This window comes from Coturnix japonica, chromosome 37 (assembly GCF_054131305.1).
Source record: "Coturnix japonica strain WE chromosome 37, WE-NBRP24, whole genome shotgun sequence".
Lineage (NCBI taxonomy): Eukaryota > Metazoa > Chordata > Aves > Galliformes > Phasianidae > Coturnix > Coturnix japonica.
Genome location: NC_140699.1, coordinates 1,885,053 through 1,899,703, shown reverse-complemented (window position 1 = coordinate 1,899,703; position 14,651 = coordinate 1,885,053). Strand labels below are relative to the sequence as shown.

The window sequence follows — 14,651 nt, the reverse complement described above, 5'->3', positions numbered from 1 at the left end:
GCCTCACCTGTAGGCAATGCTCTCCCTCTGCAGAGAGCTCTTTCTCCTTCGCAACTGCCCGCTGTCAACACTTGCAGTGCTCAGGCTTCTGGTGTAGGTTGGAGTCATGTCAAATCTCACTGCAGTTGGGAAGGAAGAGGAGATTCGCCATCAAGCCTTTGGCTCGCTCACTAGCAGCACTCAGGCCTGTTCCCAGAGCCAGCCCTGAAACCATCTCTGTCCCCACTCCTCCTTTCTGCAGCTCAGCTCTGTTTTGGGGCTGCAGGAGGGACATTGGTTATGGGAAAGAGGACCTGGCTGGTGACAAGAAGGCAGCAGAATGCCCTCCAGTGGGGGAGGGCAGGGCCTGAGATCCCCACATCCTCCTGCCATAGCCAGGGATGGGGGTACGTCACACCCAGCACTTCCCTTTTGGACAGGCCAACCATTATCTAAGGGGAAGAAGCCATGCTGAGCCGGCAGGAAGGTTTGAAACAAGTGAGAGCCCTGGGATGATGGTCAGCAAGAGACTGCCCACCTCCAGTTGGTTGCCTGTGCCGTGGAAAGGAGCTGGAAGCCACTTTACCTTTCCTGCCCTTGGAAAGAGGTGGCAAAGTCTCATCTTTTTTTGGCTTCCATGCCCCAGAGAAGCTCCCGGAGGACTTGCGGTGTATCAGGGGCGGCAGTTTGGGGACCAATTCCATTTGAAACCTGTAAGGGAGGAGAGGGCAGTGAGCGGCGTGACGCAGTGCAACAGCAATCCTTGCTGCTTGCTTGTTTGCTCACAGGCACGTTTTCATGTTGCAGGAAGGCTTTCTAAAGCTGTTAGCAGGGTCACTTGGGATAGGAGGAGGGGAAACAGTTTCAGGCAGAAAGAGGGAAGATTGGCTTTGGATGGTGTCACGGGTTACTTAGATTTACCTGTGCCCGTGACAGGGGAAGCCACCATGTGGGCCCCCCCCCCCGGGGCCCGGAAAGGAGGGGGAAAAGGAGAATGGGATAAAACAGCGGCAATCTAAGGAGGAAAAACTTACTTTACTAAATATGATATCGAAATACAAGATAACACAATATAATATAATTGAGGCCAACAAATCGAACGAAACAGAGATATGTTGCAATATGTATGAGCTAATTATCCGTATTATAAAGGTACACGCAGCCAAGGAATAAATGAGATTCGCTGATCATATGTCAATGACAGGTGTGGTCGTCTGCTTTTCTCCCGCCATTCTGCAACAAACACCTATATACAAATTTAAGAACACAACGGAGTAACTGTTACTGTTTATTAACAACCAGTTTTAATAATACGATAAAAGTATGTCCTGAGAAAGGGGAACAAACACGCTTCTTCAAGGTTTTTTAGCTGTTCTGGATCTCAGCCATCGCTTGATGATCAGATGATCACTTTCCTTCTTTTGTTCCTCAGATTCCTGAAGAAAACATTTCAAAAGTTACTCATCTTTTCACACAAGACTGACAAGCTCTTCTTGACCCACGCAAACATATTTCTTCCCCTAAATGGATTTCAGAATGGCATTCGCTTATTATATTTTATTCAGAAAACTATGGGATACCGAGATCATTTTAATGCAGCTTAATCACAAGGAACAAATATGGAGAATGTACAAAATCCTGTTTATCTTAAAAAAGCACACACATCTGAGGAAAGCCTGAAGGCAGCTTTCATTTTGAAATACTTGTTTTCAAAAGAGTATTATAATACTTGTTTTGTGAAACATGAAGCGTTCAGAAAACATTTTTAGCCTCAATCCCTGTAGCTATGACTTGCCCAGAATTTCAGTTCTCGGTTCAGTTCCATGTTCTCAGAACTATAGTGAGAAAAGAAATTCTCATCTTTTTCATCCTCTAACAAAAAAAAATAACATTTTGGTTTCTGCCCCTATCATTCGTCAAATCATCAAAAAATTCAGAGGGATATTACAGTATGGGCAAAAGATCACTATGCTGAACAGAAAAAGGACTCTAATATAATAAAAAGATGCAGTTCCAACAGAGCAAGAATGTTCTTAGCACAATAGCTGCCGACAGAGTCATGAAACTGGCACATCAGATCCTTTGCAAGTTGGCTTAGACAGGAGATCATAGTTTAAGCATACCTAAAAAGCTGTCTAAGTTGTGCTCTAGAAAAGCGTGTAGTAGAATAATCCCACTCCGACACACTGAAATTATCTATGATTCCAAATTAGAAGACATCTCCGTGATTGCTACATCACCTACTTAGTAAACTGTAAGCCAGCCAAACACAGAGATCTTTGAGGACAAAATAAAACAGAACAGCAGGAAGACCAACAAGAATGACTTGGTAGAATAAAGAAATACCTCAGTACTTTCAACCTCCTCCTGCAAATAGATGAAACCTCCAGTCTGTTTGGACTCCTTAGTAGTTTATTTTAAGCCAAGACTACAGTATAATCGCTTACCGAAGAAGCAGGTATATCTAGAGGGCCAGAAACGACAGTGGAATACAGCTTCCTTTTGCATCGTTTTGGCTTGGTCTCTCCTTCTTCGAGACTTTCAGGTTCATTTGATTTAGGAGAACTTACTGCTGACATCAGCTTCTTGGCTAGAAGAAATTTGTTTTGATACAGAAACCAATCAACTTACTGGTTTTGTGAGTCTTTAAATCACTGAATGCAAAAAAAGCTTCGTAACAAACTTGGTTTATAAATGACACGTAAAATTTAAGTGAAAATACTCAGAAATTGTATTTGTTCATCGAGGTTCTTTATTGCTTCTATAGCTGAAACAGTTTATAGCTTCAGGTATGGCAGCTTAAAGCACGCATTAAAATGGAGTATGAAAGACAATCATGGCTCAGAAGTCGCTGGAAGTCAGAAACTTCAGCAGGAGTTAGACAACAGGCCTAACTTTCGTGCTGACAGAAGCACAAGACAGAACCAACTTTCTCTGTATACTTGTAGGTTTTCACAAATGTAATAATGAATCTCTGAAGAGACGAATAAATGCATTTACTTCATAAATCAAAGGACAACTTAACATGGCAGACAAGTCTAAGAACACATACATTAATAGCCTACAGCAGAAACAAGCCATTCTACAATGTCTAGAAAACATGGAATAAAACTTATTCTACACCAACCTTTAGAGTGTATAATAGAAGGAGAGCTTTGAATAAAATCTCCAACTTTTTGCAGTGTTTCATCCTTCTTTTTAGTCAGTCTTGAAGCATGTACTCGCTTTCTCAGGAAGTAGTCTTTTCCGGATTTCTGTTCAACAGAGATGTGAACATGTGAAACAAGAGCATTGTTTAAACTTCATTTTAGTTCAACGTTATTTTAAGTTGACATTTTGAGCTTTACTACTGACACCTCTGTTCATTATGCTGATGATACCACAACGGCAAGTAATGTAGACAATTTTACACCCTTTAGGGAGTTGTCAAAATCTCAGCTATTTCAAGGCATACGTTTCTTAAAGTTTCTTAATAAGGCAGTAGTTTCTTTGAAAGTAGCTCCCAAGCTGTGGAGTTGTTTCTTACATAAGCTGTTCTAATTACATAAAACAAACAAACATACAAAACAGAAGACAACAGATGGGAAAAATCTACTACTCATACTCTGACCATTCCAAGGATACTGCTATCACATGTGAACATCTGTTTTTAATAACTGACATGCATATTTATGATATGAACCTTAGTTTAATACAAGGGCTTCACTTACAAAAGCACACGATAATACACTAAAGCTTCTCTTCCCAACTATTCAGTGTGCAATATCCTTCCCTCCAAATCATTACACAGTACAGCCATTACACGCTCTGGGGACAGACTGACTTGCCCTTTGGTTAGCTTATGGAATTTAATAGGAAGAGCTCATAAGCATGTAAGATTCCCATTCAGGTATACACATAAGGATAAGACACTGCTTCTTTCGTGTGACCACACAATTACAGGACGTCCCAAGCTAGCTTCAAAACTAGAACAAAAACCAACCATTTTCTCGTCACTTGCAGAGGGTGAATTAAAAGCCATGACAGATTTTGTATTTTTCGTGTTCTCACTTTTCACAAAATCCTGGGAAAATAGGACAAGTTTCAGCCATGATTCTTTTGGAAAGAACAATTGATGTCACAAAAGTGAACACTTTAAACACTTTTGCTAATAGTAGGGAAGTATTTGCTAGTGGTAACTATTCCACTGTAAGTCAAATAATAAATAAGCATTCAATTATAAAAACAGGACATTAAGATATCAGTATTAGACATCTCATGATGTCTAAAAAGCTGATTTATGTCTACAGGTTTCAAAGAAAATACACAATGGAGTTAAGAGAAATTCCCTTCTCTTTAACCATTATCAATGAGCTTGGCTGTTAGTTTTGTTCATTAAAGCAGTTCATTGATTAAATTCTTCAACTACTTTACTGAGGTAGAAATAGCATTTTTTTAATGCTTAAATGAGAATGGTAAAAAGGCATCAGATATTTTGTTTTCTGTTGGGTCTAGGTCATACCTCATCCATGTCATCACTTCTTTTCTTTTTTGCCTTAGGCATTTTCACTCCTAAAGGTATCATGCTGCCGTGCTGCTTTATCTCCGTCTTATCAGGTTGCAGAGGTGTCAGTGGGATTTCCAGCTCCGGCTTTGGGAACCGACTAGTTTTGCCATTTTCTGCGGACACTCCAGAAAAAGGACCTCTTTGGACACATTGCTCTAGTGCTTCACTACCCTTGTCATTGGAAAACCTTTCTTATGTCCAATCTAAATCTCAACTCTTATAGTATGAAACCATTTCCCCTTCTCCTACCAGCCTCACAACAGAGGCTGATAAAGAGTCTGTCTCCTTTCTTAAAGCCCCTCTTTCAATACTGAAAGGCTGCTATCAGGTCTCCTCAGAGCCTTCTCCAGTCTTAACAGCCCCAGTTCTCTCAGCCTCTCTTCACAGAGGAGGTGTTCCGTCTCTTAAACCTGTAGTACTGCATGCAGTTCTGGGTTCTTCAGTTCAAGAAAAACAGGAAACTACTGGAGAGAGTTCAGTCAAGGGCCATGAAGATGTTTAGGGGTGTGGAGCATCTCCCTGAGAGACTGAAAGGCTGAGAGATGTGGGCCAGTTCAACCTGGGGAAGAGAAGACTGAGGGGATTTTATTAATGCTTGTAAATATCTGCAGGGTGGGTGACGAGAAGCTGCGGCTAAGCTTTTGTCAGTGGTGTCCAGTGCTAGGAGAAGGATCAAACAGGCACAAACAGGAACACAGGAAATTCCATGTGAACATGGAGAAAAATGTCTTTACTTTGAGTGTGACAGAGCACTGGAACAAGCTTGTGGAGACTCCTGTATTGATACTCAAAACATGTCTTCACTCTTGCCTATGCAGCTTACTGTAGTGAACGTGCTTTAGCAGAGGGGTTGAACAAGATGATCTGCAGAGGTCCTTTCTAATCCCTATGAACCTGTGATTCTGTAATGCAGAACAGATTTTAGATTTCCATCTTTGGATGTATTCAAATTCTGAGCCACATCCCAAGGAACGTGGTTTAGTGGTCAATTTAGCCCTGCTTCAATTGTATGGTTAGGTGGATTATCTCCAAAATCTCTTCCACATAAATTATTGTATAATTCTATTAGTAGATACAGTATGTTGTCTATATAAAAAGAAATATATAAATAGGGTTTGCAGTTCTTGTTGTTAATGTTTTTGTTTTCCTAGAGAAAGAATCTTACAGATGTGTAAAACTAGTTTCTATCACACAGGAATGTTCAGTGGAAAACTTTAGCCAGATTGTCTTCCCTTGAATTGCCAGGTTTTGTTAATAGCAATTTCCAAGCTATTTTTTTAGTTGATATCTTTGGGGACTGCTACCACTCCTGTTTCCCAACACAAAGTTCATCCAGCATAAATGCTAAAACAGTGTTGCCCCTTACTTGATTTTGCTTATGGTTTTTCTATTTTATTTCTCTGCATTTTCTAATGAAAAATAGATCACTTGATTACTTGTAATATGATTTATGAGCCAGTGATAGGAAAATGTAAAATTCCAACCTGAAACGGAAAAAAAAACATTAACAAACTCTCCTAGCCATTTAATAGATAAATATCCAGTCATTTGAAAGTAGATCTGGAACTTGTGTATATATTTTACATAAAAGAATCTTGCTAATTAGTGGTGGGGACGTAAAAGATTTAGTGTCATGTTCCATAAATATACTTAAAATAGCATTTTAATGAGCATTTACCATTTTGTAACATAGCTCTCAAGAAGGAAATCCATGTTTGCAGAATATAGCAAACAGTAAATAGAATTTATGCTTCACTGCAAAGTCCATTAAACCTGTCAAGCACCAGATAGATCTCTGGAGTTACAGTGTGGCCTGAGATGTCATCCCCTGTTGTAGACTACACAGGCTATACAGAGTGCAGTACAGAACTATCTCTGTGTGCCTTAAATCATCCAGTACTCATTAAACAGATAGCTTCAGTGTTGGTGATGTTCTTTGATTTGTATTGACATGGATCATTAATATCTTGAAACATTTAGGAGCTAACAAAATTATTATATGAAAAACCAAAGTCATGTCATAATATCAGTTTTGAATAGGCCTGTAGTAATTAAAGAGAATTCAGACTGTAAAGCAGTTTTGTAATGTTACTCTTCCTGTTACAAAAGAACGGTGTTTAAAAACATGCTGTTTCCTTCAGTGGAATTCAACAGTCTATAATAAAGAACTGAAATTATTTGACTGAGTAATAGCATGTAATTGATAGCCAACATGATCATGCTGATAGTAAAAGCCAGATTAAACTACGTGTGCATTTGATAATGTAGGGTTTAGTCAGTGATTATTTTATGGCTGTTGATGAATTAGGACACAGTTACATTTTAATAATTTAGTACTGATAAATAAAGTTATGAGAACTTACAGTCATTTATCCTCTGTACAGTAGTATTTGTATTTGATTTTTCAACATTAAAGTTATATCAACTTTATTAAGAGTTTTGTACACCATTGTTTTCATTAGAATAAGATTCCATTTCACTGAAATGGGAACATCTTTGGTTAAGGATCCAGGATGTGCAATGCAAATGTATGTGAAAACTAGACTTTACAATGTAAAGAAATTACTAATCAGAATAACTGGAGTCGTACTATTTTGTAGGTTGCACAAATACTTCAAAACATTGGTGCAAACATTTCAGATGAATGATTTGAAGAAATATGGAAGCAAGCCTGTATGAAACAAGAAAAAGAAGAGGTATGTGTAGAAGATATCAGAAATATACTGTATGAGATGCATTCATCAGAATCAAAAGATAGTTGCTAAATCCAGTCTCTGAGCTCTGCATTTATTTAAATTGACATCAGTCATAATTCTGGTGCTAAATGCAATAAATATTTTCTGATATACATGCTTACATAACTGGAATTCACTGCTTCTGGTCTTCCTGAATAGTGCTTTCACCAAGGATATATGTCCACGCCTTGAAGGACAGGCTGGTCGGGTGGAACTCAGCAATGTTCGAGTACCTGAAGCAGGCCTACGGGACTCATATGGGAAGCATAAAAGATCTTTGGGACAGAACTTAGTGTTTCAGACACTCGACGCGCTGTAGCATCCCCAAAGCAGAACCACCACTCAGAGCTGCTGGCATTGCAGCAATGCAGGAGTGGAGCCCAGGCAGGCCCTGGCTCAGCCCGCAGCTGGCTGGTGGGGGAGTTAACTTGCATGCTCTGATTGCAGTGACAGCCCCAAGGCAAGAAGCACCACCAGAACAGGGCTGCCCCTGCTAGAACTGCCTTGGCTTGTGGGCACTGGAGATACTGAGCCCCAGTGGAGCTGGGGCTGGAACCCAGCACTGCCTAGACCCAGGGATGGGAAGGAAGGTATGGGGGGATAGGTGCCTGGGAGAAGACAACCCTGTGCTTCCAGTCCCAGATGCAAACTACCTTGTGAAAAGCATAGAATAACCACACTGAGAAATGTCTATGAGATCTTCAATTTTTATTGAGCTGGCCTCTGAGGACCAGAGTTAGCACAAGGGGATCACGTTTGCCTACTTCTGCGGCATCTTTGGGGCTGGCTGTGGGCATTCTCAGCCTGACGTCCCCAGGTGCGGCTTTGCACCTGGGCTGGCCCTCGTCGCCTGGACTGGCTCCTGTGGTGTCTATGGAGCTGGCCCCGGGATTCTGGAGGCCGATGTTCCACAGGGGAGCGGCTCCGTGTCTGGGCCTGCTGCCTGGTCTGTCTTCTGCGACCAGCCGCTGGGGAATCCGCTGATGGCCACAGTGCTCCCCTTCTGGTGTAGTGTTGGGAGCCACTCTCAGCCCTTGCAGCTGGTGCCTGGCTCCTCCTGGAGAGCCTCTGGGGATGGCTGTAGGAATCCAGGGCCTGAGAATGTATTGGAGAGCGGCTTCGTGTCCGAGTCCGCTCTCCCAGTCTGGACCTGCGGCAGCCAACTGCCAGGGAAGCCCTTGAGGACCGTGATGCCCTCTGCCTGGATGATGTTGTGGGGCATCTGTCAGCATGGCTGCTCCCATGGTAACCTCGGGGATGATTATGGATGTCTTCATCCATTTGGGCTGTCCCGGGCAGGCTGGACTGGCTGCCGCTCTCAGGAACCTGAGAACTGTGAACAGGCCCTGTTGCTGCCTGGCTGTCAATGCTGGAGCTGCTGCTCACCGGTAATGTGGATTCGTGGGATGGCAGCAGTCCACGCTGGATGTCAGTGCTGGGGACGGTGACCTCTGAGTTGACACTCGAGGCTGTAAGCAGAGGCAGGAAAGTCAGCAGGATGGACCTCTTGCCCTGGTGTGGCCAGAGAGACTTTGGCCAGGCTGCCCCATGCACCCACTGTCAGGCCTTGCCTGCCCCCCGCCTGGCTATTTGCTTCTTACCGGTGCCCACACCAACACAGGCTTTGCACTCCCAAGCATCTGCGTCGTTGCTCAGGTAGGAGCAGTGCCGGTGAGTGCCTTCCGCAGCACAAGAGCTGCACAGGAGCAGCTCCCAGGGCCTGGAGAAACAAACGGGTTGTGTCTGTGAGGACAAAGGCAGCTGAGCCAAGGATGCTCGTTCCGATAGCCTGTGGTGAGGCTGAGATCCCATGTGTAGCCCCAGAGGGCTGCTGAGGTAACTCACCCCTCTCCCTCTGCCTGCTCCCTGCCTAGTGGGTAAAGGCAATCACTGGCATCGCAGCGCTCGTGTCTCAATCCCAGCGATGCGTATGCGTTGTCATCCTCCCACGTTGGCCCGCTGCCAGAGAATGGAGAATACGTGATGAGCTCCCACTGCCCCTGGACTAAGGCTGACCCAGAGCAGCACTGTTCTTCTACCCCAATCCCATTTCCAGCTTCTCTGTAAGACTGAGGGCAGCCAGGGTTCATGGGCAGCCTAGGGCTTTGCCTGCGTGAGCACTCCCTGGGCAGGTGCAGCTCTGGTGCCCTCATGTCTCAAGAGCCAGAAGAAAAACACCAACCTGAGTGGGATTCGGATGCCCATGACAAGCATGTCGGATAGAAAGGCATCCGTATCTCTGCAGAGGGGGCACTGAAAGCAGTTGACGCCTGCACGGATGGCCTGTCCCTGTAGCAGAAACACAGTCAGTGGGAGTGGGAGCAGGCTCGGGTGCTGTTGGCAGCCCGCTGCTTCTTGCCCGCTGTTTGAGGAGAGGGCTCCTACCTGGATGCAGGCCCGGTGGAACCAGGCGTGCTTGCAGGCTGGGCACACCAGGGTGAGGTAGGACTTCTTGTCCTCCACTGGCTCCATGCAGATAATGCAGTTGGTATTCTGCTCTGGAGCCGCCTCCGCAGCCTGCTTAGGGCTGTGCTGCTGGCAGAATGAACTGGGGGAAGACAGAAGGGACAGGCAAGGTGAGGAGAGCTGCAAGGGGGGGCAGAAGAACAGGAAGGAGCCCTGGGCCTTGGCCCTGGCTCTGCAGGCTGCTGAGAGGTGTCACAGCAGGTTCCTCACTTTCTTGGCTTGTATTGAAAGCAGGGGTTGTAGGCTCAGGTGAGGCCTGGCAGCCCTTACCTGTGCTCTCCAAAGTACTGGGTGACACATTCACCCTGCCGGGTACAGGACAGATGGAAACTCTGTTCACAGCCCGTCTCTGCACAGGTGATGGGGGCCCCCAGTTCGCCACAAATGAAGCAGTGCTGGAAGGAGCAGAGCAGCGTCATCAGGAGCAAGCTCAGGGCCTTTGCTGCTGGACCTCCTGCCTCTGGGCAGGGCTCAGGACACAGGATGCAGGCCGGGATGGCTTCCTCAGGACCAGGCTGAGCTTGAGGAGCCACTCCTGGCCCAAACCAGCCTGCTCCAGTCAGGTCCTCACCTTGTGCTCCGCTTCCTGGATTACGCGTTGGACGTCTTCTGGGGTCACCTCTGCCGTTCTGTCGACAATTCTTGCCTGCTGGAAAAGGCCGTTGGAAAATGCCTGTTCAAGAGAAAAGAGCAGGATGGTGTGAGGTCAGAAAGGAAGGAAGCATTGCTTGGAGGAAGACGAAAGGAGGGAGCCCCGGGGGAACTCACCATACAGAACACATGAGCACATATCCCAAACTCCAGCTGCTTGGGCCCACAGATGTCCGGATCGGCATCGGTCTGGCCGCACAGCATGCATGCTGGAGAGGAGAGAGCAAAAGCAGTGAGCACGGTGCAGGGCCAGGTGTCCCTGAGGGCTGTCCCCAGGGGCCTGCACTGTGCCTGCCCTGCTGGATGAGGGATGGGGCTGAAGGCAGTGCAGGGAAACGGAGCATTGAGAGCCCATTGGTCCCAGCAGGCAGCCACAGGCCAAGCGGGTCCCCCAAGGCCAAGGAGCAGAGGGGCCCTGCCTGCAGTGGCTGGGGAGTCCCAGAGCACACCTGCCTACCCGCTTAGCCACAGGCTGAGCATCATAAGGCCTGTGCCTGGCAGCGTGGAGCTGCTAACAGGGATACTTGTCTCTCACCAGGTTCCCACAAGCGGGGAGCGTCCCGAATCCATGAGAACGTGGCGCGCATCGTCAGCGAGCACTTGCAGAGTTTCAGCTCCGGCAGCGCTGGGCTTTCTCCTCCGCACGCACCTCTGCCAACTCTGAGGGAGAAGCAGGATGAAGGTGAGTTTACAGCTCAGTCCTCTGAGGGGTGGGCAGCCTCAGGCAGCCCCTTCGTCCCTGCCCTCTCCGCACCTCACCAAGTCAGAACTTAGTGGTTCAGGCACTCGACACACTGTAGCATCCCCAAAGCAGAACCACCACTCAGACCTGCTGCCATTGCAGCAATGCCATTGCATGAGTAGAGTACAGGCAGGCACTGGCCAAGCCCACAGCTGGCTGGTGGGGTGGTGTGGGAGGCAACTTTCATGCCATGAATGCAGTGACAGCCCCAAGGCCAGAAGCACCACCAGAACAGAGCTGCCCCTTCTATCACGGCCTTGACCTGTGGGCACTGGAGATACTGAGCCCCAGTGGAGCTGGGGCTGGAGCCCAGCACTGCCTAGACCCAGGGATGGGAAGGAAGGTATGGGGGGATAGGTGCCTGGGAGAACACAACCCTGTGCTTCCAGCCCCAGGCACATGCTACCTTGTGAAAAGCGTACAAGAACCTCACTGAGAAATGTGTATAAGATCTTCAGTTTTTATTGTGCTGGCCTCTGAGGACCAGAGCTAACATGTGTTGGTCATGTTCGCCTACTTCTGTGGCATCTTTGGGGTTGGCTGTGGGCATTCTCAGCCTGACGTCCCCAGGTGCGGCTTTGCACCTGGGCTGGCCCTCGTCGCCTGGACTGGCTCCTGTGGTGTCTATGGAGCTGGCCCCGGGATTCTGCAGGCCGACGTTCCACAGGGGAGCGGCTTCGTGTCTGGGCCTGCTGCCTGGTCTGTCTTCTGCGACCAGCCGCTGGGGAATCCCCTGATGGCCGCAGTGCTCCCCTTCTGGTGTAGTGTTGCAAGCCACTCTCAGCCCTTGCAGCTGGTGCCTGGCTCCTCCGGGAGAGCCTCCGGGGATGGCTGTGGGAATCCAGGACCTGAGATTGTATTGGAGTGCGGCTTCGTGTCCGAGTCCGCTCACCCAGTCTGGACCTGCAGCTGCCAACTGCCAGGGAAGCCCTTGAGGACCGTGATGCCCTCTGCCTGGATGATGTTGTGGGGCATCTGTCAGCATGGCTGCTCCCATGGCAACCTCGGGGATGATTATGGATGTCTTCATCCATTTGGGCTGTCCCGGGCTGGCTGGACTGGCTGCCGCTCTCAGGCACCTGGGAACTGTGAACAGGCCCTGTTGCTGCCTGGCTGGCAGTGCTGGAGCTGCTGCTCTCAGGAACTGTGGAGTCGTGGGATGGCAGCAGTCCACGCTGGCTGAGAGTGCTGGGGCCGGTGACCTCTGAGTTTACACTGGAGGCTGTAAGCAGAGGCAGGAAAGTCAGCAGGATGGACCTCTTGCCCTGTTGTGGCCAGAGAGTCTCTGGCCAGGCTGCCCCATGCACCCACTGTCAGGCCTTGCCTGCCCCCCGCCTGGCTATTTGCTTCTTACCGGTGCCCACACCAGCACAGGCTTTGCACTCCCAAGCATCTGCGTCATTGCTCAGGTAGGAGCAGCGCCGGTGAGTGCCTTCCGCAGCACAAGAGCTGCACAGGAGCAGCTCCCAGGGCCTGGAGAAACAAACGGGTTGTGTCTGTGAGGACAAAGGCAGCTGAGCCAAGGATGCTCGTTCCGATAGCCTGTGGTGAGGCTGAGATCCCATGTGTAGCCCCAGAGGGCTGCTGAGGTAACTCACCCCTCTCCCTCTGCCTGCTCCCTGCCTAGTGGGTAAAGGCAATCACTGGCATCGCAGCGCTCGTGTCTCAATCCCAGCGATGCGTATGCGTTGTCATCCTCCCACGTTGGCCCGCTGCCAGAGAATGGAGAATACGTGATGAGCTCCCACTGCCCCTGGACTAAGGCTGACCCAGAGCAGCACTGTTCTTCTACCCCAATCCCATTTCCAGCTTCTCTGTAAGACTGAGGGCAGCCAGGGTTCATGGGCAGCCTAGGGCTTTGCCTGCGTGAGCACTCCCTGGGCAGGTGCAGCTCTGGTGCCCTCATGTCTCAAGAGCCAGAAGAAAAACACCAACCTGAGTGGGATTCGGATGCCCATGACAAGCATGTCGGATAGAAAGGCATCCGTATCTCTGCAGAGGGGGCACTGAAAGCAGTTGACGCCTGCACGGATGGCCTGTCCCTGTAGCAGAAACACAGTCAGTGGGAGTGGGAGCAGGCTCGGGTGCTGTTGGCAGCCCGCTGCTTCTTGCCCGCTGTTTGAGGAGAGGGCTCCTACCTGGATGCAGGCCCGGTGGAACCAGGCGTGCTTGCAGGCTGGGCACACCAGGGTGAGGTAGGACTTCTTGTCCTCCACTGGCTCCATGCAGATAATGCAGTTGGTATTCTGCTCTGGAGCCGCCTCCGCAGCCTGCTTAGGGCTGTGCTGCTGGCAGAATGAACTGGGGGAAGACAGAAGGGACAAGCAAGGTGAGGAGAGCTGCAAGTGGGGCAGAAGAACAGGAAGGAGCCCTGGGCCTTGGCCCTGGCTCTGCAGGCTGCTGAGAGGTGTCACAGCAGGTTCCTCACTTTCTTGGCTTGTATTGAAAGCAGGGGTTGTAGGCTCAGGTGAGGCCTGGCAGCCCTTACCTGTACTCTCCAAAGTACTGGGTGACACATTCACCCTGCCGGGTACAGGACAGATGGAAACTCTGTTCACAGCCCGTCTCTGCACAGGTGATGGGGGCCCCCAGTTCGCCACAAATGAAGCAGTGCTGGAAGGAGCAGAGCAGCGTCATCAGGAGCAAGCTCAGGGCCTTTGCTGCTGGACCTCCTGCCTCTGGGCAGGGCTCAGGACACAGGATGCAGGCCGGGAAGGCTTCCTCAGGACCAGGCTAAGCTTGAGGAGCCTCTCCTGGCCCAAACCAGCCTGCTCCAGTCAGGTCCTCACCTTGTGCTCCGCTTCCTGGATTACGCGTTGGACGTCTTCTGGGGTCACCTCTGCCGTTCTGTCGACAATTCTTGCCTGCTGGAAAAGGCCGTTGGAAAATGCCTGTTCAAGAGAAAAGAGCAGGATGGTGTGAGGACAGAAAGGAAGGAAGCATTGCTTGGAGGAAGGCGAAAGGAGGGAGCCCCGGGGGAACTCACCATACAGAACACATGAGCACATATCCCAAACTCCAGCTGCTTGGGCCCACAGATGTCCGGATCGGCATAGGTCTGGCCGCACAGCATGCATTCTGGAGAGGAGAGAGCAAAAGCAGTGAGCACGGTGCAGGGCCAGGTGTCCCTGAGGGCTGTCCCCAGGGGCCTGCACTGTGCCTGCCCTGCTGGATAAGGGATGGGGCTGAAGGCAGTGCAGGGAAACGGAGCATTGAGAGCCCATTGGTCCCAGCAGGCAGCCACAGGCCAAGCGGGTCCCCCAAGGCCAAGGAGCAGAGGGGCCCTGCCTGCAGTGGCTGGGGAGTCCCAGAGCACACCTGCCTACCCGCTTAGCCACAGGCTGAGCATCATAAGGCCTGTGCCTGGCAGCGTGGTTGCTGCTAACAGGGATACTTGTCTCTCACCAGGTTCCCACAAGCGGGGAGCGTCCCGAATCCATGAGAACGTGGCGCGCATCGTCAGCGAGCACTTGCAGAGTTTCAGCTCCGGCAGCGCTGGGCTTTCTCCTCCGCACGCACCTCTGCCAACTCT

At 49.0% G+C, this 14,651-nt stretch overlaps 3 protein-coding genes across 3 annotated transcripts; all 3 read right to left on the bottom strand.

Moving 5' to 3' along the window:
- Window positions 1–995: 995 nt before the first annotated feature.
- LOC146754888 (kinesin-like protein KIF20B) lies at window positions 996–4,800 on the bottom strand. Its single transcript, XM_085526632.1, has 5 exons — window positions 4,481–4,800; window positions 3,962–4,042; window positions 3,107–3,233; window positions 2,427–2,569; window positions 996–1,415 (listed from the first exon to the last, which is right to left on the bottom strand). The coding sequence occupies exons 1-5, from the start codon at window positions 4,541–4,543 to the stop codon at window positions 1,335–1,337; spliced, it is 495 nt and encodes a 164-aa protein (XP_085382758.1). The 5' UTR covers window positions 4,544–4,800; the 3' UTR covers window positions 996–1,334.
- Window positions 4,801–7,953: 3,153 nt separating this feature from the next.
- LOC146754887 (uncharacterized) lies at window positions 7,954–11,235 on the bottom strand. Its single transcript, XM_085526486.1, has 10 exons — window positions 11,132–11,235; window positions 10,913–11,037; window positions 10,495–10,805; window positions 10,298–10,399; window positions 9,997–10,121; window positions 9,646–9,808; window positions 9,443–9,549; window positions 9,106–9,219; window positions 8,862–8,980; window positions 7,954–8,729 (listed from the first exon to the last, which is right to left on the bottom strand). The coding sequence occupies exons 1-10, from the start codon at window positions 11,233–11,235 to the stop codon at window positions 8,011–8,013; spliced, it is 1,989 nt and encodes a 662-aa protein (XP_085382612.1). The 3' UTR covers window positions 7,954–8,010.
- A 330-nt stretch (window positions 11,236–11,565) lies between these two features.
- LOC146754886 (E3 ubiquitin-protein ligase PHF7-like) lies at window positions 11,566–14,192 on the bottom strand. Its single transcript, XM_085526467.1, has 8 exons — window positions 14,106–14,192; window positions 13,909–14,010; window positions 13,608–13,732; window positions 13,258–13,420; window positions 13,055–13,161; window positions 12,718–12,831; window positions 12,474–12,592; window positions 11,566–12,341 (listed from the first exon to the last, which is right to left on the bottom strand). The coding sequence occupies exons 1-8, from the start codon at window positions 14,190–14,192 to the stop codon at window positions 11,623–11,625; spliced, it is 1,536 nt and encodes a 511-aa protein (XP_085382593.1). The 3' UTR covers window positions 11,566–11,622.
- Window positions 14,193–14,651: the final 459 nt, after the last annotated feature.